This window comes from Mus caroli, unplaced genomic scaffold, assembly GCF_978045245.1.
Source record: "Mus caroli unplaced genomic scaffold, Mus_caroli_1 scaffold_5, whole genome shotgun sequence".
NCBI lineage: Eukaryota > Metazoa > Chordata > Mammalia > Rodentia > Muridae > Mus > Mus caroli.
In genome coordinates, this window is record NW_028227260.1 from 11,204,454 (window position 1) to 11,231,716 (window position 27,263).

Here is a 27,263-nt window from a genome sequence, read left to right on the forward strand (position 1 = left end):
GCTTGTACTTACTTTCTTCAGTGTGGCTTATTTTGTTTCACATAGTTATCTTCAGCTCATCTATTTCTCTCCAGCTGACGTGGTTTCCTTTCTATTGATGACTGAATGAGATTCCATTGTGCTTTTATGTCACCTTCTCTTTATCTGTTCATCTTTGTTAGGCATCCAGGCTGGATCCATATCTTAGCTATTGTGAATACTGGATGTTCAAATAAGTCTGTGGTATGCCATTGTCAATTCCTTTTGGGCATATACATGTTTTTTTAAGTTAGGAGTTTGCCTTGTCTTCTTTCTTTCGTTCGTTCTTTCTTTCTTTCTTTCTTTTTTTCTGGTTTTTCAAGACAGGGTTTTCTTTGTGTACCCCTAGCTGTCCTGGAACTTACTCTATAGACCAGGCTGGCCTCAAACTCAGAAATCTGCCTCTGCCTCCCAAGTGCTGGGATTAAAGGCATGCACCACCACTGCCCAGCTGGTCATTTCTTTTTATTTAATTTTTTTTTTTTTTTTTTTTTTGGTTTTTCGAGACAGGGTTTCTCTGTGTAGCCCTGGCTGTCCTGGAACTCACTTTGTAGACCAGGCTGGCCTCGAACTCAGAAATCCGCCTGCCTCTGCCTCCCGAGTGCTGGGATTAAAGGCGTGCGCCACCACGCCCGGCTATTTAATTTTTTATATTTTTTAAAATTATAATGTGATTGCATGGTTTACCCCTTCCCATTCTTCCTTCCAAATCCTCCCATGTAGGTGTCCTTCTGAGCTTTCTCTCTCTCTTCTCACTCTCTCCCCTCCCTCTTTCTCTTTTTGCTTTTCAAGCAGGGTTTCTCTGTGTGTCCTGGAACTCACTCTGTAGAGCAGGCTGGCCTTGAACTCAGAGACCTGCCTGCCTCTGCCTCCCAAGTGCCGAGATTAAAGGTGTGCACCACCACTGCTCAGTCAAAAAATATTCCATCTATGACCTGCTCACTCTATATACTCTTACTTGTATGTATTATGTTTTCTAGGCTGGCTGTTAGGTGTTAGATAACCAATTATGTGTGCTTATCTGGGTAAAACTATTTCTCCTACTCTCAGCATTCCTTAGTTACCTATAGTTCCTTGTGTAGGGTTGAGGTGATAAAAGCTTTTCATGTCCAATTTAGCATGTCTGTTGGTGTCCTCCTTATTCACCTTATGTTTGGACAGTCATGTTGATGAGGGTTTGTGTGTGTAGCTTCTGACATTCCTAAGAGACACAATCTCACAGCAAACTCCCTGTCCTGGTCCATTTTGTTTATTGTGGTTTTTCTAAGAGTTTTTAGCTTTCAGGATTAACTCTTCAATAAAATGTTCTTCCTGAGGAAAGAAAAGAAGGATATGTAGTACAATAATATAAAACAGTGATTCTTAGCCACCCTAATGCTGTGGCCCTTTAATACAGTTCCTTATGTTGTGGTGACCTCCATTCAGAAATTTACTGTTGTTGCTACTTCATAATTGAAATTGTGTTACTATTATGAATCACAATGTTAATATCCGATATGGATACCTTATATATGACCCCCTTAAAAGGGTCACTCAATCCCCAAGGGGGTTGTGAGCCACAGGTTGAGACACTGATATACAAACAAAGTCTTAATTAAAATTTATTGGTGGAGGGTCTTTTATCATGGTATGACAGGTGTCGCTCCCTCTCCGCTGATAGGTAACGCTTCAGTAGCATCAAAGGGAACTTCTGCAGCTCCCGTGAGAGAGGTACTTTGTTTTGGAAAGAGTGTGCCTTTGGATCACAGGCTTAGATGCAAATAGTACTCTACTCCTTAATTATGTAGCTTTCCTTGAACCACTTATTTGAACTTTCTGATCATTTTCCTTATCTCTTTAATGGAAAGATAATAATACTTAAAATGCCTTGCACAGCATTGCATCGCTGTTTTTCTTTCAAAGTTGAGTTCAAGATCCCCATAGGTTCTTCTGGGGCCACAGAGTCTGGCTGTGTCCTCATACCCAAGCCCTTCCTGCCTCATCCTCTTCAGTGCCACCTTGCCAGGCTTTAGCTTCTCATTTGTAGATGCACCGTTCATCAATTCCTTTTCAACCAGACAGCACATTTCTCAAGTTTGTTTCTTGCCTGACCCAATATAATGTGGGGATGGTAACACAAATATTTATTAATATCTTGTTTGATGTTACTACATAATTAGTCCTTCAGTCCCTTTATTCGGCATATTTAAGGATTTCCATACTTTGAAATGTTTCTATGTTAGCCTAAAAGAAATATGCATTGCAAGCAACCAGCACTGAACATTTGGGAGGTGTATGAGTGAATATGTTCTGCCAGCATCTTACTCAGTGCTCCAGTACACTCAAGATCCTGTCAAATAGACTGGTACAAAGGACACAACATCAAAATAAGCTTCAACCCCTCTTTACTTAAAAATGAATTTGTTGGTCTAGGTGTCTATATTTGCCCTTGGTTACAACTTTAAGACTTGATAAACATATCATTAGAAGAGTATATTAAAAAACAATAATAGAACAAAGGCCTAAATTTAGTATTTCAAATAGTCTTTCAGGTTCTGGCCCCTTGCTGCCTTTTTTCTTTCTTATGTCTCAATTTCAGGAGTAAGTTACAAATTCTTATGGAAAAGCCAAGACATTTTTATATAATATAATATCATGGCCCTTCTGTTAGTTCTTCAGTCTGGCAGTATTTGTCTATAAATTATTTCAGAACAACTTTGTGTAAGCATACATGATTCAAGTTATATAGACTCAGACTTTTATTCATTTTACAAGCTTCAGTGTTCTCTGTCTAACTTTAGGTATCATTTTTCACCTGTGTGTTTTCCCACTATTTAATACTTAGTCAATCCTATTAATCGATAACCTAAAATATATAGACACCAAAAGTTATGTATAAATAGTAATTTAATTTGGATTGACACTAGGGCAATGATTTCTGTCCAGATGTTGTCTTGTTTAACTCTCACAAACATATGTACACATATCCTTCCTCAAATGCTAACATTCATGCTATGTTGTTCTTACAGTTCCCAGCTGTTAACCATCCTCAGTCATTAGAGAGAAGATACCTTGGAATTTTAAATAGTGTTTTACTTGACCTAATGAAGGTAAGAAAAGTATGCTTGTAAAAAAAGAGTCCTTTGGTTTATGGATGCTCCTCTGCAGACTTCTTAGCATGCTTTTATGAATTAAATGTCTTCTTAGTACATGATTAATGGGGAGTATGTCATGTTAAAAGGCATGTAATTTGTTTATAATTGCAACAGGAATCTGGTTTTGTCTCAGACCATCTAGAGAGGAGCATGTAATCCCTAAATTACTTTCCTAAAATGGGCAGAATAATGAATATCTGTTGGTACTCAAGAACTACTCAGGCATAGGTTTTAAAACAAATCTTAAAGTGAATGTTATAAGACAAAAGACTGTATAATTATTTCTATATAACATTGACTCTATATTGTCTATACAGTTTGAATCAGTGAACCTTTTGTTTTTTGTTGTCTGACTCTGCCTCTTCTCCACAAGGCAGGTTGCTGTTTCTGACTTTTCTTTAGATGTATCAGGATCACCACTAACATCCTGATACATCTGAGTGTTCCTCCTCATGTTAACCTTTCTGTCAAAAGATATTCTACTCCAAACTACTAGAAATATCCCTTAAATTCTTTTTGTAAAAGATTTGTGTGTGTGCGTGTGTGTGTGTTTTCTGCGTGTCTGCCTGTACACCATATCATGCAGTACTCATGGAAGCCAAAAGAAGGCATCAAGTGTCCTGAAACTGGAGCTACAGGCTGTTGTGAGCTATCATGTGGGTGCTGGGAATCAAACCCAGATCCTCTGGAAAAGCAGCCAGTGCTTTAACTGCTGAGTTCTCTCTCTAGCCTCAAAATTCTATTTTAAAGATTTTCTTGCTGGGCATGGTGATACATGCTTATAATGTCAGCATTTGAGAGGCTGAAATGGGAGGACTGCTCTAAGTTTGAGGGTAGCTAAAGGTACCAAGACTCTGTCTAAAAAATTAAGCAAGGAAACAAAGATTCTCTACCTCAGTAGACAATGGTCCCTTGAGTCAAAACTATTTTTTTACATTCTCCCAGTTTTCATTTCAGGAAGTAAATGTACAGGCAAGTATTGATTGTTTCAGGATGGAACATCAATGGTTGCTTATGGATTAGTTTGCTTTATGTCCATTTGTTAAGCTGTCATATGTACAAAGGCTATACTGTTTGTAGAAAGTTTAAAAGACAGATTTAGCACAGTGGCAAGTTTACTGAGCTGCGTTCTTAAAACTTTGCTGTGTTTTAGGGTATGTTCACCTGTGTCCCAGGGAACAGTGTAAATAGGTGTGGAGGAGGGTCTCTGACATTAGGGAAAGATACTGTGAGATTTCAGAAATCTCAGTAAAGCCTCAACATTTCCCTAATTTAATTAAAATCAAACCCTACGTTGTATGAAACTCTAATGAAGCGCTGATGTTATTAGCACAGATTGAGAACTGCCATTTTTTTTAATGAACCCTCAACACTCTTTAGGTTTAATTAGACAGAAATTACTAGGTAAATCAGTTGGGTTTTGCCAGTACCTTCTTTCATGTAGTCAATACTTAATCAATCTGGGCCTTACTCATATAGTAATTTTAAAAATGCTTAAGTTAAATTGCAAAAGTTTTTTTCATAAAGTGAAAAGAATGGGATATAAAAACATGTATATATCATGAGCCAGGTATTATAGAAGAAAGACTATATATGGTATTCACAAGCAGAGCTAGAAAACCTCCTACCAAGAGGACTATGATTATGAGATTGTGGGTGTTTTTATTAAGTTATTTATTTACTTTACATCCCCTACTGATGCTTCCCCTCTATCCCTCTCCTTCCTGTCCATCCCTCTAACCTCCCTCCCTTCTCTTCAGAAAAAGGAAGGCCTCCCATGGATTTTAACCAGCCCTGGCATATCAAGTTTCAGTAAGACTAGACACATCTTCTATTGAAGCTAGACAGGGCATCCTAGTTAGGGGAAAGGGATCCAAAGGCAGGCAGGATATTTAGAGACAGCCCCTGCCCCTGTTTTAGGAGTTCCATATGAAGACCCAGCTTTACCGCTCTTACATATTTGCAGAGGTCCTATGCTGTGGACTGGACTCAGTTGGTCCCTCAACCTGAAATCAGGGTCCCAGTACTCAGTTGGGCAGGGAGTTGGAGAATGACAAACAGACATAGACACAAGGGAGTATTGTATCTGAATGTAATTTCTCAAAATGAGCATCAAACTTATATTACAGAAGAAAACAAAGAAGTTAGATGACACATCAGCCAAGGTACATTGAAGTTATCCTATGTATAATGACACAAAACAGAGAAATGCATATATAAAGGACTAGCAGGAACCAGGCAGTGACTACAACTGAGATAAAAACTGGCCCTATCTAAAGTCAGCTATTCTAGGAGCCGGGTGAGGATTTCACACCCTAGTCACAATTTATGCTATTCCTCTGAGCCTTGTGAAAGCTTGCACTAGGGGGTTTTGCTCTCACTAACTTTTTCATGAATAATGCAATACTCTAGTTCCTCCTTAAACCACAACCCTCCCTCTTCCTAGGCCATTTTAAATTCCTGCATATGGGAGTGACTTGGCTGCTATTTTAAGTATTGTAGGGAACCTCCAGGAGACCAGTTTCCATGAAACTTTTTTGCTTCAGGACTGTGACCAAACTTTTGGACTTGTCATTTAGACTCCACTGGAGTGGGTGTGGCAGTCCTAGGTCTATTCCATATATAATCTCTGGCAATTCAGTCTCTATGAGCTCCTATGAGCTCAGGTTAGTAGATTCTATAGGTTTCCTTGTGATGTCCTTGACCCCTTTGGTTTCTTCAATCCCTCTGCTCCCTCTTCCACAAGATTCCCCAAGTTCCACATAATGTTTGGCTGTGGGTCTCTGCATCAGTTGCTGGGTGAAGCCTCTCTGATGACAGTTATGCTAGGCAGAATATCATTAAAAGTGTCAGGGTTTGGCTCTCTCCCATGGCATGGGTCTCAATCTGGCCCAATCATTGTTTGGCTCTTCCCTCAAATTCTGCTCCATCTTGTAGGCAGCACAAATTGTGGGTCTAAAGTTTTGTGTCTGGGTTGATGTCCTAGTCCCTCCATTGAAGTCTTGCCTGATTACAGGAGATGGTCAGTTCAGGCTCTGTATCCCCCACTGCTAAGAGTTTTAGCTAGGGTCAACCTTATAGATTCCTAAGAGTTTCCATTTTCCTAGGTTTCCATTATCCCAGAGATGCCTCCCAAAACCAGTTGTCTCTCCCATTACTCTCTCCTCCATCCTCCCCCAACCTTATCCTCCCTGTTCTCATCCCCATCCCCTCCCCTTCCCTCCCTCCAGCCACCCTAATTGTGATTTTGATGTTTTTTTTTTTCCCCCTGAGCTATTGTTGCTAGGTATTTTGCAGTGACTGTATATTTCTCTTCTAGGAAGTAAAGATAAGATTTTTGGTAGAGTTTAAATTCAACTTTGTTCTTTCCATTCCTAAATTTTTATTTCTCAAGAATTTACTGAAGTTGGACCCAGCTGACAGATACTTGACAGAGCAGTGTTTAAATCATCCTACATTTCAGACTCAGAGACTTTTGGACCGGTCTCCTTCAAGATCAACAAAAAGGAAACCTTATCATGTGGAAAGCAGCACCCTGTCTAATAGGTAAATATTCCTTCCCTTCTAAGGTGATACAAATGCACGCTTGGTCTCAGAAGTGGGTGGAGGAGGCGGCTGCTAAAATTATGCAATTAAAGAAAAGAAGGAAAGCCCTCATTATTCAAAAATATCTTCCTCATACTTATTACATGATTCAGAACTATAATTAATGAGTTGTGTGGGACTATTAAAGACTTTATTATTTAACAGTATATGATGAAAACCTATGTATTCCCTTGGAAAGGTAGCATTGAGTTAGCAACTCTGGAGGTTTCCAGCATCACAGACAACATTAAGACCTAGCAGATTTTGTGTAAATGACTAGAGGAAGAGAGTTCCTGGAAGGAAAAGAAGATACTGAATGTGTATGTGGGGAACTGAGCCAAGGCAGCCTTTTTAGAAGGGTTTTGTGATTGTATTGATCTTTCCCTTCAATCACTGAGTTCAGAACTGACCTTCTTTTATAAAAATAAGCATAGGGAAATAGTGGTCAATAATTAAAAGTAGTACATTTTAAAATAGGTTTTTGAACATAATATTTTACAATATTTGTTTCTTGCCTGAGCATACCTATAATCCTAGCATTGAAAAACTCCATTGGGTAGTCAAACAGGCTTCAGGGTTTACTCAGTTCCTCCTGAGTGCCAATCATAGGCCCATCTGGCTGAAAACTTTTCTTGAATCAATCACTCAATCTCTGTCTCTGTCTCTCTTTCCTTTCCTCTCTCTCTCCCTCCCTCCCTTTCTCCCCTTTATCTCCCTTTTACCCTTGTTCTTCCTCCTCCCCTCTATTGGATTTATTGTGTCCTGACATTCCCCAATTCTATTGCTGCATTTATAGGAGAATGGTGTTCCTTCATCTTCCACAACACAGCTTTGGCATCTGATGATTTTTATATATGGGATTTAGAAATAGTTTATTTCACTGAGGAAATGAAAAGCAATGAACCTTTTAAAATTTTAATACTACCCCCCATACACACACACACACACACACACACACACACACACACAATTTTCCCTTCTGTATGTGGAAAATTAGATTCCAATTTTGAAAGGTCAGGACCTAGCACTTTTCTGCTTACTCCTTGGCACTTGGCTGGCTGACATTTTTCTCGTATCTTTGCTGGGGTTACACCAAGCTTGGTTCATGAGTTTTAGTCTCCCTTCTACTTGAATTGCCACATGACTTCTCTAATTTAGCTTTACAAAGTAAATTATCCTAATGATGTAAAAAGTTTGGTAGACCAATGATAAATCTGTGAGTTGTACTGTAGTCATCAGTGATATAACCTGTAGTCTGAAAGGAGGCCTATGGTGAGTCTCACAGAGACTAACTTGATAGGAATTGTGAGTAAATAAAAATTTCTGAAAGGATTCATTTTTAGGTCTTGGTGATATTTTAAATATATCAAAGGGAAAGTCCTAAGAGTTTGTAATTTTTAGTAATCTTCTATCATCTGAGGCCTTTACCCCACTATTGCCTTGTCCAGTATTTACTCCACAGAAGCCTATCTTGCCAGGGATGTGAATTCTAGCTGGTATCTCCCCACAGGGTTTCTAAGACAATTTTTTATATGTTTACAACACCATATCTGTTGGTTCCTACTCACATACTCCTGTGCCTTGTCCCTGGAGAGCACACTGTCACCCCACATCATTTTCTCTCCAGAAGCCAGTGAACTCAGTCATTACTTCAGGCTTGTCACCTTCAGACTCCTCTGAGGTTACTTTCATGGTATGGTGTGATGCCATTTTGACTGTGCTGGCCCCTCTCAATGATCCTGCTTTACCACTCGCCACATATGAAAATAGTTTTGTGCCTGTCTCCATTTATTCATTGGTTTATGGAATGTTCCAGGCTGGCCATGCCCTCTTCAGCCTCCAGCTGAATTATCTTTCAGCTAGGATTATAGGGTTGTGCCTGGCTATTTTCACTTTTAAACTTATTTTGAGTATATGTATTAACTGTCTATCCATTTATCTACTCTGACAACCATATGAAAGTGGTTCTTAGCCATACAGTCATGTCCACATGAAATCCCAGCCCTCAGGAAGTGGAGGCAGGAAAATCTGGAATCCAAGGCCAGCCTTGAGCAAGTTTGAGGCTAATGTAGACTACATGAGGCCCTCTCTCTAAAACAAGCAAGTGATTGAGTGATTCATACATTAATTTGTTTTCAATGGTTAGCAGCTTAACACAGATTCTTGGGAGTTGTGTGTCAAAGAGATCTATGAAATTTTCAAAGCTGCTTTTTATTGTGCTCTGGCAGAGCTCCAATGTGAAGATGATGTGATGCCCTTTCTACATATGAATTATTATATGTCTAAATCTCAGTAGCTTGCAGTTAACCCTCAGATGGAAACACAGAGAGGAACTGCTTAGGATACACATAAATACATATTATATAATGCATACATACATGATGAATCTGAACCTTTATCAGCTGTTTCCACCTTAACTTTATAGCTTCCTTTCTCTTCTATTGCTGTGACTAGATAAGATCACAGTAGGTTTGTGTAACAGTAATTCCAATGGTTCTAGAAGCTCTAGCAACTTCCTTCACTCTTTTCTATCCCCTCCTGGTCCTTATTTATGGCTAAAGCATTTCTGTCATTGCTATACCTTCATCTGCAGAGGAAAGGGAGAAAATATGATATCAGGGAAAACTAGAGTTTGGCACAAGAAGCCCTGTGGAAGAATTGAACTAGGACCTGAGTCAGGGCATGTGGCCAGGAAGAAACAGGGAAGTCTACCTCCACCCCCCACCCCCAACCTTCTTCTCCCTTTTCCTGTGCTACTTCTTTCTCCTGTTCAACTCTACCAGAAGATAGCCAGCTAGAAACCTGAGGGACATAGTCTCCTGTGGTCTTAAGGCCCATGACTGGAGACAGTATTGAGAGTAGCCAACATATTTACTCAGAGCTATCTGATCTATCTGTGTATACGATTATATATCATAATTGAGTTTTTGAAAAGTGCTGACATATTTTGGTTGCCAAGATATAAATAATCAGGCAGCTCTGATGCCTATGGGGTAGGTAGACTGGCTGGATGCTGTTGTTGGATGGAGACCACTGCTAAGCCGTTCTAGCATTAGAGCAGGTGGAGCTCAGAAAAAGGTTGTTGTCTACAAGCAGGACCATTATCTTGTCAGTTATAACTAGTCAGCCCTAGTTATACTCTGTTTGAGATCAAAGTATCCAGAGCCTGGTGCCTAGTAACTCATGATGTTTTATACAGGTTACCAATCTTAAGGAGAAAGAACAGCTGGGCTGGAGAGATAGCTTGACTGTTAAGGTCTAGGTTCAAAAATCAAAAACATAATTTATTTCTTAGCCAATTAGGGAAATGTCCACTAGTTATCTAGTTAGGACATACAGAAGGATCATCCAATAAGACCTAGCCACTTTCCTTTGACTACTACAAAAAGAACTTCTCCTTCATCTGAACACTAGATTCTCTCTGCCCAGGAGTTTGCCCAGTATACTCTATGCAATATATCTCAATAAACCACCCTTTCTTTCTACCCCCTACTGTGTATGTATGTGTCTGATAAATTATTTTACCATCTTTGTAATCAGTGTCACAGATCCTATCATGCATGCACTGCACTTTATTGATCTGGACATATGTTCTGTATAACATTTAACAAAACAAATGTAATTTACCTTTGTAATTCCTTTCTAAATCTGGGGAAATGAGGAGGCATAGTTTTGTTGCCATTTTTATTAAATAGCAATAACAGCCCAAAAGGACTTTTCTTCCAAATAGTCTGTGATGGAAAAAAAAATCTTCAAATCAATTGATTTTCAATAGTAGCAATACTTGCAATGTTTTCTAAATTCACAGTAAAAACAATTGGATAGATCATTCCTAACTCTGAAACCTATGTCAAGCCACAATCTCATCCTTTGTTAAAACAAGCTGTCTTTTCTAGAATGCCATTTGTGGCTTTCAAACTGAAGACAAGGTTTCTCTCTGGGCAACTATTTGTATATTACACTAGGGTAGGAAATGAAGCTTCGAGTCCTAAAGAAGTGCTCAGTCACTTTGGAATAATGAAGTGTGAAATGAAGAAGTGACTAAAGTGTGCCTTTTACCAAGCAATTAGCACTTAAGACTCTGTGTTCCAGTATAGGATTCCTGTTTAGTTTACACAGAAATATCTAAACAGTTAGTGATGCATTTCTGTTTAATGTACAAGGAGCTATCTCAAGAGGCCAACGTAATTGCCACTTCTCTAAGGCATAAACACAGATCATCATGTTTTCCAACAAACCTCACTAGTCAGTTCACATTTTTCTCAGAGTGTCATTTTCTTTACATCACTAGAATTCTCCCTCATTGACTCTACAGGCTAAAGAGATGTTGGCATGTGTGTGTAACTACTGTGAATGTGTATCTGAAGCAGCCTATAGGTTTTACAAAGAATGTGAAGTTCAAGGAACACAGTAACCTTCAAATCTAAGTGTTGCCTCCTGACATTCAAACAGAAAAAGGGATTGTCAGCGTCAGCAGTCTGCTAGCTCTCTTACTCGTACTAGCTATTCTGTACCAGGCAGTCGTAGCCAAAGCATACTTTACCTGACTCTGCATCAGCGACTGTGTTGGCAGCCAGCAAGTTAGACAAGCATTTAAGGATGCCAAAACATCTTCATCAGGAAGTGATTTATCTCATTCAGTGACTTAGTCTGAGAAACATGCCTCTTATTGAGAGGGACACATTTGAGTTAGTGATTTTGTCATTTGAGTGCCTGCTTTTTTTGCTTTTTAGAAAAGTCTCACTCTCTCTCTCTCTCTCCCTCTCTCTCCTTTAATCAAAACACTGCTATTATTTCATCCTTTTATTCCTTCCAACAAATTTCTTCCCAAGTCCTGAGCCTAGCCTAGTGCATATAACTAGGGTTGCCTTCATGAACACATAAGAGGTTGTTGAGTGGAAGCAATGTATCAGTGGCTACACCACTAAAGAATATGACTACCTCTCTCTCTCTCTCTCTCTGCAACTTTTAAGTTTCTGTATAGCTCCTCTGGGAGGGTAGAGCCTTGGGTCTCCTGAATTCAGGATAGAGCATTGATGGGCCCAGTCTTGTGCAAGGAACCACTCCTGCGGTGAAGATAACAACCGTGTCAGATCCAGACAACAGCAGCCCTTCCCATTCTCCAGCTCTTAAATTCTTTATACTCCTTCCTTCCCTGAGCCATACAGGTGTTTTAAGAATGGTCTCGTTTAGTTTACTGTGGGTTTGCTTACCTGTTTTAAACATTATACTGTTTGCCTCCTATTGAAGGGAACTGATCTGCATCTTTTGTTTGAAACATAGAAACCAATCCACCAAGGGTGCTGCCTTACAGACTCACCACAGATCCAACAGCAAGGACATTCAGAACTTAAGTGTGGGTCTGCCCAGGGCTGAGGAAGGCCTGCCTGCAAACGAAAGCTTCCTCAATGGAAACCTTGCTGGAGCAACTCTCAGCCCAATGCACACCAAAACCTACCAAGCAAGCACCCAGCCCGGGTCTTCTAGCAAAGATCTCACAAACAACAACATACCACACCTTCTCAGTCCAAAAGAAGCCAAGTCCAAAACAGAGTTTGACTTCAATATTGACACAAAGCCTTCAGAAGGTCCAGGCACAAAGTACCTCAAGTCCAGCACCAGATCTCAGCAGAACAGGCACTCATTCATGGAAAGCTCCCAGAGCAAAGCTGGGACCCTGCAGCCCAGTGAGAAGCAGAGTCGGCACAGCTATATTGACACCATTCCCCAGTCCTCCCGGAGTCCATCCTACAGGACCAAGGCCAAAAGCCATGGGGCGTTGAGTGACTCCAAGTCTGTGAGCAACCTTTCTGAAGCCAGAGCCCAAATCACAGAGACTAATACCAGTAGATACTTCCCATCCAGTTGTTTGGACTTGAACTCTCCCACCAGCCCAACCCCCACCAGGCACACTGATACGAGAACTTTGCTCAGCCCTTCCGGTCGAAATAATCGAAATGAAGGCACTCTGGACTCACGGCGAACCACCACCAGACACTCAAAAACCATGGAGGAGTTGAAGCTGCCTGAACACATGGACAGCAGCCATTCACATTCACTGTCTGCACCTCATGAATCATTTTCTTATGGGCTAGGCTACACCAGCCCCTTCTCCTCTCAGCAGCGTCCTCACAGGCATTCCATGTACGTGACCCGGGACAAAGTGAGAGCAAAAGGCCTTGATGGAAGCTTGAGCATAGGACAAGGAATGGCAGCCAGAGCCAACAGTTTGCAGCTCTTATCACCCCAGGTACCGCTTGGCATTTTGGTCTATCTATCGGCTTATCTTGGGAAAGGGTTACAAGGAATATTTATAAGGTTGCTATACAGTTCTCCCTACTACAATCAGCCTGACATTCATTGGACAGTGAAGGAAAGCACTCTTTGGATTATTTCTGTTAAAAATAATCACAATTTAGCTGTGTGTGGTGACATAGATACAGGCATGTCCTAGCACTTGGGAAGCAGAGACAGGTAGATCTTTGTGGGCTCCAGGCTAGCCAGGGCTATACAGTGAAACCCTGTTTCAAAAAATAATATTTGTAGTAATTTAATATTTGTAGTATTTTTAAATGTTCATTTCTGACATATTTTTGATGACTGACCATTTATTGAAATTAGCAATATGGACTAGCTCTTACTTATTTCAAAATGTTTTTGTCTGATCTTCCTAAACCACATTTGTTTAAACTTTTTTTCCAATACCAAGCATTTTTCTATTAATCACTTTACTTGTTTACATTTCAAATGATACCCCCTTCCCAGTTACCCCTCCATAAACCCCCATCCCATCCCTCCTCTCCCTCTCCCCTTTGCTTCTATGAGGGTGCTCCTCCACTCATTCACCACTCCAGCATCCCCCCATGCTGGGGCACCAAGGGCCAGACAAGGCCATCCTCTGCTACACTTGTATCTGGAGCTATGAATCCCTCCATGTATACTCCTCGGTGGGTGGTCCAGTCCCTGGTTCTCCAGGTAGTCCAGCCTTTTATTACTGTTCTTGCTATGGGGCTGCAATCCCCTTCAGCTCCTTGGGTCTTTCCCCTAACTCCTACATTAGGGTCCCCAGGCTCAATCCCATGGTTGGCTGTAAGTATCTACATCTGTATTGGTCAGGTGCTGGTAGAAGCTCTCAGGGAACAGCCATACCAGGACCCTGTCAGGAAGCACTTCTGATACCAAGTATCTTAACTGAATTTAATGCTTTAAAATTTTTTTGTAAACTAGATAAGTTTAACTTCAGGCTAGAGTAAATGATACTTGCCCACCCAGTCTCTAATATTTTTAAAGATTTTTAAAATTATGTACATATCTGTCTGTATCTTAAGTATGAGCACATAAGTATAGGTACCTAAAGAAGCTACATACCTTTGAAGCTAGAGCTATAGGAATTGTGAGCTGCCTGACATGGGTTCTAGGAACCAAATGCAGGTCCTCTGCAAGGACAGTACATGCTTTTAACTGCTGAGTGACCTCTCTGGCCCCTTGGGTTTTTAAATTAAGTATGTATGTTATGTATGAATAACATGAGGCAAGGGGTGTACATAGACATGCACATGAAAGGGTGACTTTGTGCAACTGGCTCTCTCCAGTCATCTTTATGAGGGTTTTAGAGATCTAACTCAGGTCATCAGGTTTGCATGCTAAGCAGTTTACCTGCTAACCTACAAAATCATTAAGGCCTACATTACTAGAGCACTGGCTATGAATAGGCATAGAGAACAGGGAGAGGTCACCATGAGCAGGAATAGTCTGAAATGGCTTCGGTGCAGCTAACAGCCTGACCTGTGCAGACAGATGAAGAATGAAGCTGGGCTAAGCACCACAAGAAACCTTGATTGGGAAGATGAAATTAAAGTGTCCCTGTCGTTTTGAAGTATGTTAAACTGAGAGGGGACACTTGGCAACAAATGATTTGTTCTAATTCTGTAAACCTGGACACTGGTAACCATGCAGAGGTGTGCTTGCGTGTTGAAAGAAAGATAATGGAAGCAATCCTGTCAGTCCAGCATAGGCCCTGTTGGAGGCTCTCAGAGGAGGGAGAGTCTGAGCAGATCCTTATGGGAAGGTTGAGATTTCCCTTGGGGAGGAAAGTGAGAGCAGCAGGAAAGAGGACTAAAAAGAGGGAAAGTATTCCAGGAAGACATGATGCTCCATGGGTCCCAACTGGCTTCCCATTGGTGGAATGAAAATGTAAGAGCTGAGCAATTCTCACATGAGCTGAGGACCATATTCCGAGTGGATCCCAAGGACTGTGCAGTAGATGCAACCAGACTTGCCAATTGCACTGTTGAAGGATTTCTTTCCGAGAGTTTCTTTCCTAAGAGGTCCATTTTGGAATTGGGATGGGGATTTTTAAGCTCCATAATTCAACATTATCTCTCTCTGTTGGGACTCATAGGAGATAGGTAATCTGCCCAACTTTCCCCAGCTGCTAGTTTAACGTAGAACTGGGATTCTAAGGCAATCTATAGATCCCCAAGTATAAAATGGTGGCAAGATGGCCTGGTCCCCAGTTAAAGATGGGGCAGGAGGTATTTGCAGGGGCTTTAAATGGAGTTATAGGAATGGTTGGAAGGAGTCCTGAGAACTCACTATAGAGATAAGAGAACCCAGAGTGTCTAGAAACATCTCTAGGGCCTGCTCACTGCCTGTAGAAGAGAGTTGGAGATCAAAACCAAGCAGATTGTTGTTGGCATTGAGGCAAGGGTTAAACAAAAGAAAAACGAAAGGCAGCCTCCCTTGGAAAATGGACAAATGACTTGCTCTCAGAGAATTCAGAAAATAAATATCTCTGAACACTGTAGTCCTAAACTAATTATAAACAATTACTGGAGCTTAGCACATATCCAGCTGTTACTTCAGTCCAGTTCAGGAGTGCAGCGCTGAGCCTTAAGAAAGGCCACAATTAAAGGCTAGAAGGTGGCTGGAAGGCTTGAAAGAGTTGTGAGTAAACCACGGTGCTCATTCTCATGGGAAGCATTGTAGCCATTTTCAAAAGCACGGGACCGCTCACTGAGTTGAGTTTAAATGTAAATAACTCATTTCCTTTAAAAAAAAATCTTGCTCTGGGCCTTTGTCAACAGTACAGGTTGGCAACTTGGAAAGAAGAAAGGCTGCACCAAATTAATTTCTTTCCAAAATTCTCCAAATAATGGTGGTGGGGAGGAAGGTGGTGGGGTACCAGATCTTATTTGAGTTTTTAAATTAAATCATTTTATGTATATCACCTAGGCTTTAAGATAATACATTTTAAGTATAATGTGTAGATGCTGAAAGCAGCCAGCTCCTAATTGTGCTCTTAACCCTCATAGCCCAGGAAAGCAAATGTGATCTCTTTTTCTCACTTGGACACTGTTAAGGATCCACTGCTGTGCTGAGGTTATGACTCAGCCTACTTGAGAGGGATCTAGGTAGCGGGACCATCTCTAGATATAAGCACCATCATGACCATGCATTGAACAGGTGAGCTACTAACTGTCCTGGAGAAGATGAAGAGAGCAAGAAACACCAGAGACTAGAGGAGTTGGGGACTCTTACGACAAAAATCATTAACAGGGATTATTCTATTCCTCTTTGTATTCACAAAGCATTTCTTTTCATCTGCATCTGCTGTGCTAAGTCTCCTGGAAAAAATGCTTTTGCCTCTGAATATTTCTTTTCAGGGAACTCAGCCTAAAATCTGTAAGAGCACGTTTGGATTGACTGATAGACTCTCTAAGTATAGTGCTGCTTAGAGCTGTTACTGTCTAGATAGAAAGGTGATTTCTTTTGTGGTTTTAAATAATTAATTGAACTATTTTCAGACTAATGTAGTCCTTACTGGCCTTAACTTTAATGAGAATCTCGCTATGTGTTAAAATTTGTGGGGCTTATTTTACATTCATCAGATACTTTTAGTCTTTTATGGAATGAGTTATGTTGAAGTCATCCTATGATTTTCATTTCAGCTGGTTAAGGTCCTAGCTGTATTAAATGAAGACAGTGATGAATTTCATCCCCAGAGACAGGAAGTTTCTATAAATCTGTTTGAATTTGACTTGCAGCCTGGAGAACAGCTCCCTCCAGAGATGACTGTGGCAAGACCTTCTGTTAAAGAGTCCTCCCGAGAAGGCGCCTCTTCATTCCACACCCGTCAGAAGTCTGAGGTCTGAGCTCTTCCAAGTTGCTACATCTTTGAGTGTGGTCTGTAAGGGCCATTCACTCGGCAGCATTACAACCTAGCTTTTATTTTATTTTTTTTTTTTTAATATATTTTTATTACATAATTTCCTCAATTACATTTCCAATACTATCCCAAAAGTCCCCCATAGCGCCCCCCACTTCCCTACCCACCCATTCCCATTCTTTTGGCCCTGGCATTCCCCTATATTGGGGCATATAAAGTTTGCAAGTCCAATGGGCCTCTCTTTCCATTGATGGCCGCCTAGGCCATCTTTCGATACATATGCAGCTAGAGACAAGAGCTCCAGGGTTCCGGTTAGTACATCATGTTGTTCCAACAATAGGGTTGCAGATCCCTTTAGCTCCTTGGGTACTTTCTCTAGCTTCTCCATTGGGAGCCCTGTGATACATCCAATAGCTGACTGTGAACATCCACTCCTGTGTTTGCTAGGCCCCGGCATCGTCTCACAAGAGACAGCTATATTTGGGTCCTTTCAGCAAGATCTTGCTAGTGTATGCAATGGTGTCAGCGTTTAGAAGCTGATTATGGGACGGATCCCTGGATACAGCAGTCTCTAAATGGTCCATCCTTTCATCACAGCTACGAACTTTGTCTCTGTAGCTCCTTCCCTGGATGTTTTGTTCCCAATTCTAAGAAGGTGCACAGTGTCCACACTTTGGTCTTCATTCTTCTTGAGTTTCATGCGTTTAGCAAATTGTATCTTATATCTTGGGTATCCTAAGTTTTGGGCTAATATCCACTTATCAATGAATACATATTGTGTGAGTTCTTTTGTGATTGTGTTACTTCACTCAAGATGATGCCCTCCAGGTCCATCCATTTGGCTAGGAATTTCATAAATTCATTCTTTTTAATAGCTGAGTAGTACTCCATTGTGTAAATGTACCATAATTTCTGTATCCATTCCTCTGTTGAGGGACATCTGGGTTCTTTCCAGCTTCTGGCTATTATAAATAGGGCTGCTATGAACATAGTGGAGCATGTGTCCTTTTTACCGGTTGGGACATCTTCTGGATATATGCCCAGGAGAGGTATTGCTGGATCCTCCGGTAGTACTATGTCCAATTTTCTGAGGAACCGCCAGACTGATTTCCAGAGTGGTTGTACAAGCTTGCAATCCCACCAACAATGGAGGAGTGTTCCTCTTTCTCCACATCCTCGCCAGCATCTGCTGTCACCTGAATTTTTGATCTTAGCCATTCTGACTGGTGTGAACAACCTAGCTTTTAAACGGTCTCCATACCCAATCTTCCATAAATTAATTGAACTGACTTAGAAAATAAGTACTTTTATTTGTAACATAAGCCTGAGTTTTCATTTTAAAAATCAAAAAAATAAGGCACTGGCTGGGCTTTGTTGTAAGCTGCACTGTCATCAAGCCATGGTTTAACTTTCATAACCTTGTTTCCTGCCTCAGGGTGGAGTATACCATGACCCACACTCTGACGACGGCACAGCTCCCAAAGAAAATCGGCATCTATACAATGACCCTGTCCCAAGGAGAGTTGGTAGCTTTTATAGAGGTAAGTCACCCCACCCCTGTGTTTGCTGTTGAGTCTATCTCCTTTCCTTATCCACCACTATTTCTTCATTACTCCAGTGGACCTCAGACCAACAGCATCGCCTGTGTTCCCATCATCTGGCAGTTCTCCTTGCCCCTAGTCACCATTGTCATTTAGTCCCTTGTCTCTTCTGGCTGGGACCCTGATTAGTCTCTGTCTCCAAGGCACCCATCCAAACAATCCTCAGAATGATCCTGAAGCTAGATATTGACCATGCCATTCATTCGACATTTACCTATGTCACTTTGTGCCCAGAAGAGTTTAGCCTATAAAAATCGTGGCTACATGATAGCTATGAAGACAGATCCACACCAAATTATAAACATCCATAAAACATGAGGACTTTTAAAATTATATATATATCTATTTTCAGGCCGTGGACACACAGGCCATGGTATACCTGTAGAGAGAGGTCAGAGGATAGCTTATAGGACTCAGTTCTTTTTGTCTACAATGTAGGTACAGGAGATCAGTCTCAGGCCATGATACCTGATGGCAATCTTTCCCCTGATGAGCTATATGAAATTATAAATATATATACATATACATATATACACACACATATGTGTATATACATACATATACATATGCATGTATATATATATATATATATATTCATGTGTGTATACACACATGTGTGTGTATGTATATAATTTTTATTTTGGAACAACATCTCACTGTGTAGACCTAGGCTGCCCTAGAACTACAGGTGTAACTAGACTGGTCTAAAACTTAAAAATATTTACCTATCTCTGCCTCCTGAGTGTTATGTGTAAAGGTGTGTGCCAACACACCCAGTTTAAGATTTTTAAAAATATTTTGATTGTGTATTTGTATTGTGTGAACATTACTCATGGCAATGTGACATTATAATACCAGAAACTCAGACATGCCTAGAATATGTTAGTAGATAATACAGATAAAAATATCCACCCTCATTCTTGCCTTTACAAAGGAGATTGCCAGCAAGTATAATAATTCTCTAGGGCAGTCAGAGAATGGTACTATAGGAGAAAGAAATAGAGCAGGCATCCATTGTCCCTAGTACATTGTCCACAATTGTACCCCAATACCTTAGCTCTAATTTGTTGATAGGCCTTTGGATGCTTGATAACAGACTGTTTATGATCAAATCCTTGTGGTCCACTCTTTCTGTTCCCCGCCCACTTCTACCCACAAGTCTCAAGCACACCTGGCTCTTTCATGTCCTGGAACACACTGCTTTCCTAATGGCACCAGTTGTTTTCATGGGACAGTTTTCCCTTTCCTACGCCAGAAGTATCTCTTCTTTGTTCTATTCAATGGTGCCTTGTCTTTGTCCCTGATACAAGGCAGAGCACACTGCACTGGATCTAGTGTTTCTCTGCAAGGTTTTTGAGCCTCTTGAATATTCTGAGTTTGAAGGATGGAGATGGAGTTCAGTGATAAGAGTGTCTGCTTGGTGTGTGTGAAACCTTGAATTTGATCCTGGAAGAGAGAGATGGAGGAAAGGAAAGAAAGAGGCAGGAACTGGCTGACACAGCTTCATAAATAGTTATTAATTGAATTAAAGAAAACTTTCAAGAGTAGTTTAAAAATAGACTTTGTTGTTGAACAGATGACTAAAGCATGTTTTTTGGGTTCTGTTAATTTAGCAGAGAACTATTAAAGAAAGACAACCCTTTGAGGTTGCACCTGATGGTAAAGTGCCAAATATTTGAGAATCCCAGTGCTTTGGTGGCAACATGAACAGGAGGCTGGGGTATATAAAGTCCATAAGACTTAGCACAGCCTTGACTTGTATGTCCACATTGTCTGACTTCCTGCTCTTTTTGATGTTATAGACAGCTGGAGAGGTTCAGTCAGGGTCAGAGGGGACACAAAATACTGTTTGGTAATTAAAATTAGGAATCTGAGCTAAATAAATGCATACAAGTGTTATTCGGGAAGAGATGTGCATTGAATAATTAGGCTACTATGTGGTCTTTCCCACCTCTACCTTTTAGAAAAGGACTAGGCATCAAATATGCTTCTTAATGACCCCCCACCCAATTCTATGGTAACTGTAGAATCTTATAAGGCTAAACCTTTTTATTCATTTAATATATATATATATATATATATATATATATATATATATATATATGTGTGTGTGTGTGTGTGTGTGTGTGTGTGTGTGTGTGTGTGTGTGTGTGTATGAATGAATGAGTGGTCTGTCTTCATGCACACCAGAAGAGGGAATCAGATCCCATAACAGATGGTTGTGAGCCACAATCTGGCTGCTGAAAATAAATTCTGGACCTCTAAGCCATCTCTCCAGCCCAAGGCTAAACTTTTAATTTAGACTAACATTAATTAGTTTTCTTGTCTTGTGCATGAGTGAAAACATCTTCAGTGTAAGTTTTTCTTTTAAAATCATCTAAATTTTGTTGTTTGCACATATGATTGGAGAAAATATCCTTCTTTTGGGGAAAGGGTCTATCCATGTAGACCAGGTTAGCCTCCAGCTGACTTGTATCCTTCTGTTTCTATATTTCAATTCTGGAATTCTAGGTGTGTGCTATCATGCCCAGTAGAGGAATGTTTTAATATAAAATGGAAGTGGAGTTTTAAATTAATAAAATAGTCTTTTGGCTACACTATTTGGGTTACAAATAGATTGAATTAGTTACTGTGGGAAAAACATTTCCTTTATCTATTTCATAATCTACTTTGAGATTTGGCAAGTAGAACATTTTAATTTTTAAAAATTCGGTAATAGGAAGGAAAGTTTAAACTAAATGAACCACTTGGAGACATCTGTCATTTCAATGATACTGCTAAGTCCTAGAGAAAAAGGGTGGTTTTTTAAAACTGACAAATGTTTCCAGATATATCTAGAGAGATGTTTCTAGAATAGGTTCATCCTATTTTTTTTAATCCAGGTTTCTTATCCAGAGGCAAGTGAAATGGTGTCATTTTGTTGTTGTTGTTGTGTTGTGGTTTTAATTTTATGTTTGAGATTATAATTGCATTTCTTCCTTCCCTTTCCTCCCTCCAGAGTCTCCCATATGCCCCCACCTTGCTCTCATTCAAATTCATGGCTTCTTTTTTCACTAATTTTTATTGCATACATATATGTGTACTTACATATCTATTCCTATCTATAACCTTCTCGCTCCTTATGTGACTGTATGTGTGTTTTCAGGGCTGATATTTTGGCACCTTTCCTGCTCTCAGCTTTCCTCAGTTGCCTATAGTTCTTTGTAGAGATTCAGGCCTCCCGGGTTTTTTTTTTTTTTTCCCTGTCCACTTTGACATATCCTTTGGTATTATCCTTGTTCAACTCATATTTGGAAATGTTGCTAAGACTATGGGTGTAGCTTCTTATATTCCTCAGAGACACAGTCTCATAGCAGATTTCCTGATTCTTTGGCTCTTAAAATCTGTTCATTCCTTCCCTTTTCCACAATGTTCCCTGAGCACTAGGTGCAGGGCGTATTATAAATGTATCCATTAGGACTAGGCACCACGACTCTGTATTTCGATTAGATGTTGTTTCCTGTAATGGTCTCCATCTATTGCTGAGGAGTGAAGACTACACTTACCTATGAGTATAAGAACAATGTTTATAGATTGTTGTTAGGGGTTATGATGACTTAGTACATCAGTGGTTGTAGATTCTCCTCCAAGAACCATGCTTTCACTAGCACTGAGTAGTTAGCTAGGCTTCTAGTATCAGACATGGTTTCCCTATTGTTGAGCAGGTCTTCGGTGTAATTAGAAATCTGTTGGCTACTGGCAAGATATACATGCCACTCCTGTACCCTTGGAATTATTGTGCCTGGTCCCTGATGTGGTTCCATCAGCATTATAGCTGGGTAGGTGTCTTAGTTGGGGTTTTACTGCTGTGGAGAGACACCATGATCACAGCAACTCTCATAAAGGAAAATATTTCATTGGGGCTAGATTACAGTTCAAACATTTTGTCTATTTATGGTCATGGCTGGAAGGATGGCCGTACACAGACTGACATGGTACTGGAGAGGTAGCTGAGAGTTCTACATCCAGATCAGCAGGCAACAGGAAGAGAGAGAAACTTGGCCTGGCTTGAGCATCTGAAAAACCTCAAAACCCACCCCCAGTGACACAGCTCCTCCAACAAAAATAGTGCCTCCTAATAGTGCCACTCCCTGGTGACCAAGCATTCCAATCTATGAGTCTGTGGGGGCATCCTCATTCAAAACCCCCACAGGAGGACCTCCCTCCTTGATGCCTCCCTCCTTTGGAAACTTGGATGGCACCTTCTGGCACCATGAAAGCAAGTCCTCAGAGAGGGGGCATGTAGGTCAGTTCCAGTTCAGGGATCTCTGGGCTCTGTAGAGCAAACAGGAAATTAAAATGGAATCATTGCCAAGATAGGGGGTTAGGGAATAGTAGAGAGGGGAATAGCAGGGGATAAGTGATCTGATCAGAGAAATGTGAAAGGAGGGGAGGCGAGGTAAGTACAGAAGCAGGTGGGAGATGGATTAAATAACATTAGGAATGTCTGAGAAGTGACAAGTAATCATACTATTAACTGTTTACCTAAAAAACTCTAACACGGAGATGCAGTTCTGTGTATGAATATGTAGGTTTTGTTTCAACATCAGTATAAGATAATATCTTATACTATAACCCAGTCAGGATGACCTGGAACTCACTCTAACCTAGTCTGTCCTTGATCTCATTCAGTCCTCCCACCTGAGCCTCTTGAACAGTGGAATTACATCTAGCAAGCACTTCTTGCTTGATGTCACTGATCTTGATATACAATGTACATATTACTTTTGTGATGAAATTTGTAGAGCGGCCAAGTTTAGAAATTGATGAAAACATGGTTACCCCTTCCCCCAAAGCAGAATCACTCAATACATCATAGTCTATATTTCTGTTCATTTTTTGCTCTGAGAATATATAGAAAATTAATATTTTGTGCAAATGGCCAAATTTCCTTAGAGTTTAAAGATCTAAGTGGCACACCCTTACATTGCCAAATCTTAAACTGTAATTTGTGTGTTCCAGTACACATATTGTTAAGTATGCTATTGGACTAAGAATGGATTTTGCCTAATTAGACCTGTAATGAGAAAGCCTCAACTTCAAAGAATGCCAAAAACATGGTATTTGGCAGTGGTTGCTACAGTAGTCATATTTTCAATGCTGTCCAATCTAATAGTGTCCTCAAATATTCTGCAGCCAATCAGCTGATATCCCAGGTTTCTGTTTTGAAATCTTTATTACTTACCCTTGTAACCATGTAAGCGGTTGAGGAGGGAAATTTGCCTAGACCACCTCCATACTCAGGAAACAAAGGTTCTGGAAAGGCAGAGGAAGACGTTTTGTTTGTGTTCAAGAAATGCAGTAGAATACTATCAGAACTATGCAACAAAGCACTTCAGTAATGTTTTTTCTCCTTCATTTAGTGCCATCTCCACGACCAGACAATTCTTTCCATGAAAATAATGTGTCCACTCGAGTTTCTTCTCTGCCATCTGATAGCAGTTCTGGTACAAATCATTCAAAAAGACAACCAGGATTTGATCCATGGTGAGTGTTTTGGTTTGGTCTCACTCTTCCTTTTGCTAATTGTAGATTTGGGAATTCAAAGATATGCAAGGTAAACTTTTTCTTTTCTTTTCCCCGCTCTCGGCCATTCTTTCTTTAAGAATAAGAAAAACATGTTATGTTGGAGGGTTTTGTACCTTTTTTCAAGATCAGAATTTATATTAAATAACATAGCAGAAAAGTCTCTCATCATATTCATTCATTCGTTTATTGACAGTGAACTTGGTCCTGACACTCTGCATAGCCCTCTGTATCCACTGCCGTAGTTCTCATAGTTGCCCTTTGAGGGACGAGTTACTCCCATTCCATACACAGTGAAGCTTGAAAGTCAGAGGATGTACCTGGTGCTAAACACCTGTAACATAGAGCAGGGACACAGGACACTAGCACTTCCCTCTAGAATTGTTAGGATATTTAAGTGATACAATATTAAGAAAGCACCTAAAATGGTACCTGGCACTGTAATGGCTCATTGTGTTGGTAGCTATGGTTATTATATTTATGTTTCCATGGATTGTTGACCATTTTGCTTTTAACCTAGCTCATAAACTTCCATACCTCTTTGTGACTGTGTTTTCCTCCCTAGAGTGTAGAAAACATAAGAAAACAGACTTAGCTTTTGTTGGTTTTCAGTGTTGACCATTTTTAGATGTTGCATGGACAAGCCCTGAGAATAATGTCAAAGTGTCAAATACAGATGCATAGAATGGACTGTCTTTTCTTGGTTGTTTGCATAACACAGTGGGAACAATCTAAAACAGTATCAATTTGAGACTTGCATAATCGTTTGAGAATTAGGTTAGTCAGGTACAAATTAAATGAAAGTATGAACTGGTCGGCATAGTGGTACTAGACTGTAATTCCAGCATTTGGGACACTGAGACAGGAGGATTGCCAGTTCAAAGCTAGCCTGAGAAATGTAGTGAGATTCTATCTCAATGCCTTGCCCAGGGAGTTGGGGGGATCCAAAAGTAGGATACACACTGTTAGCATGGTGCTGTTTCTAGAGGGCAGGGTGTGCATGTTTTAGGGGTTTGATTTAGTTTGGTTGCAGAGACTGAATGTAGGATCTAGTATATAATAACCATGTGGTCTAATCTCTCTGAATAGAACTTTAGATGAGTGTGTGTGTGTGTGTGTGTGTGTGTGTCCGTCCATGAAATTGGTTGTTTTCAAAACAATCAAAAGTACAGTTGAGCTGTTCATCTTTAGCCAAGACATCATCAAGTCATCCTTGTTCTAATGCTGCTATTATGTGGTTTACGAAGGTTCCAGAATCCCTAGCTGTAAATGAGTTCTCTTCTTTTATTCTCTACGCCACCATTATGTTTCTATGGTGTATCTTATTCATGTATCATATCTAACATAATTTAATCTTTAATTAACCTTGACTCGTCTTGATTTGTTTCTTGACCAAGATCTTTGTTTTGCTGTATTCTTTATATCTAAGAGAACTATGCATTTGCTAACACAAACATAAAAGAAAGTCTTGCTAAATTCTGTAATAGTACCACTTTACATTTCTTTGGGGAAGAGAATGTTTGTACACTGTACATATTTTCTGCAATGGAAAGATCAAGTTGCAATATCATATTTAAAACCAATGAATAGATATTGTAGTTTAACACCCAGAGCTGTTATTCTGGCCATCTTAGTTGTATTGAATCCACCTAAGAAACTGGAGATAAGCCAAAATATTTCAGAACAAGAAAAATAGACTTAATACAGCCAGACTCATCTTTTACTAATAGGCTCTTCATTTGTAAGCTATTTATTCCTCCTAGTGTCCAGTTTTAGTGGGTTAGTACTGAGGTCAATAGGATAAGATGTGGTTTCAGCCCATAACACAGTGTCCAAAGGGGAGGGGAATCACAGGCAATAGCTATGGAGCAAAGCATGGGTGTGGTTTATCTTTTCACAGACCTGTGAGAATTCCATGTGTCAATTTAGATAGGTATCAGTTTAGAGTGTGTGCCTATAAAATGAATAGCAATTCCTTTACAATAGATAAACAAATGACAAAGTATGGAACTAGTTTAGAAAAACTTCCATCAAAATTGGGCTAAAATTGGAGGAAAGGACTCTGAAACTCATTTGAAAAATTAGGGTTTTTTTTCCACAGCATTATGAATATATTGTGTCCATTACAGCTTGTCAGTCTGTCTTGCAGTTCTTCTCATAGAATCCTTCACTGACTTTCATGAGGCAGGGGAATGACAGCGCAGTGCCCCCCACCCCTCCCACACACCCTCCATGCAGCTCCCAGAGGGCTTGTGCTAAAGTTCAAGAGGCTATCTGTACAGTCCTCCACTGCTCTTCATTGTGAGCCTGGGAGCAGTTTTGAGTGAGAGGCCAGGCTCTTTGGTTGATTTCTCTCTTTATCTCTAATACCTAATATGCTACTCAGTAAATGCTGATTAACTGTAAGTCAGTTTTTGTTTTCATTTCTTCCTTCCTTGATTACAGTGAGTTTTTAAACTTCCCTCATTCTTCTTGACTCCCTTGGGAAGAGTTGTTAGTCTAGATGACAGGAGTCTCAGTTTTGTGTGAGACCCTGCCTATTTATCCTTTATCTAAAAGTGTGTCTGTCCTCCTTCAACCTTGTAGCCATACTATTTTGATCAATGCTGGTCCCCAAGGTGATGGACTGGGTCACACTAGATGCATAACCCTTCTCAAAGCTTCCTTGTCTGAAATTTATGTAACACCCAAAGCTGCCCACTATACCACATGAAATTATAGAAGCCATAAATCCACATAGGGCAATAGTTGCCACACATATGCCTGGTGGTCTCAATGCTCCATGTTCAAGGCTCCTTCTTCCTTTGTGTAACACACAGCTTTTCAAGTACTTGAGTTCCAGGCAGCTGCTCTCTCTTCCTTTCTCTTCCAGGCTTTTTTCTCTTTGTGTTTTCTCTGTGTGTTTCTGTATAGCTCTGCTTAGTTCTTTCCTTTTCTCTCCCCTTCTTTGTTCAGGCTTGCTTTCTTCTGGCTTTTTTTTTTGGGGGGGGGGCGTGTTGAGACAGGGTTTCTCTGTGTAGCCCTGGCTGTCCTGGAACTCACTTTGTAGACCAGGCTGGCCTCGAACTCAGAAATCCACCTGCCTCTGCCTCCCAAGTGCTGGGATTAAAGGTGTGCGCTACCACTGCCTGGCTCTTCTGCCTTTTATGATGCAAACATACTCATAATTTCTTTCCCCTTTCCTTTTGGCCC

The 27,263-nt window shown here is 40.3% G+C and overlaps 1 protein-coding gene across 2 annotated transcripts in view; it reads left to right on the forward strand.

Annotated features, from left to right (window-relative positions):
• Nucleotides 1-27,263, forward strand: part of Cdkl5 (cyclin dependent kinase like 5) — a 193,453-nt gene that overhangs the window by 151,690 nt on the left and 14,500 nt on the right. For both annotated transcript variants that reach the window (XM_085837929.1, XM_021153604.3), the window contains exons 10-15: nt 3,027-3,107; nt 6,547-6,698; nt 12,021-12,987; nt 16,784-16,885; nt 18,341-18,446; nt 23,909-24,032. In XM_085837929.1, coding sequence (XP_085694055.1) covers nt 3,027-3,107; nt 6,547-6,698; nt 12,021-12,987; nt 16,784-16,885; nt 18,341-18,446; nt 23,909-24,032 — 1,532 coding nt within the window. The remainder of the gene's footprint in view (nt 1-3,026; nt 3,108-6,546; nt 6,699-12,020; nt 12,988-16,783; nt 16,886-18,340; nt 18,447-23,908; nt 24,033-27,263) is intronic.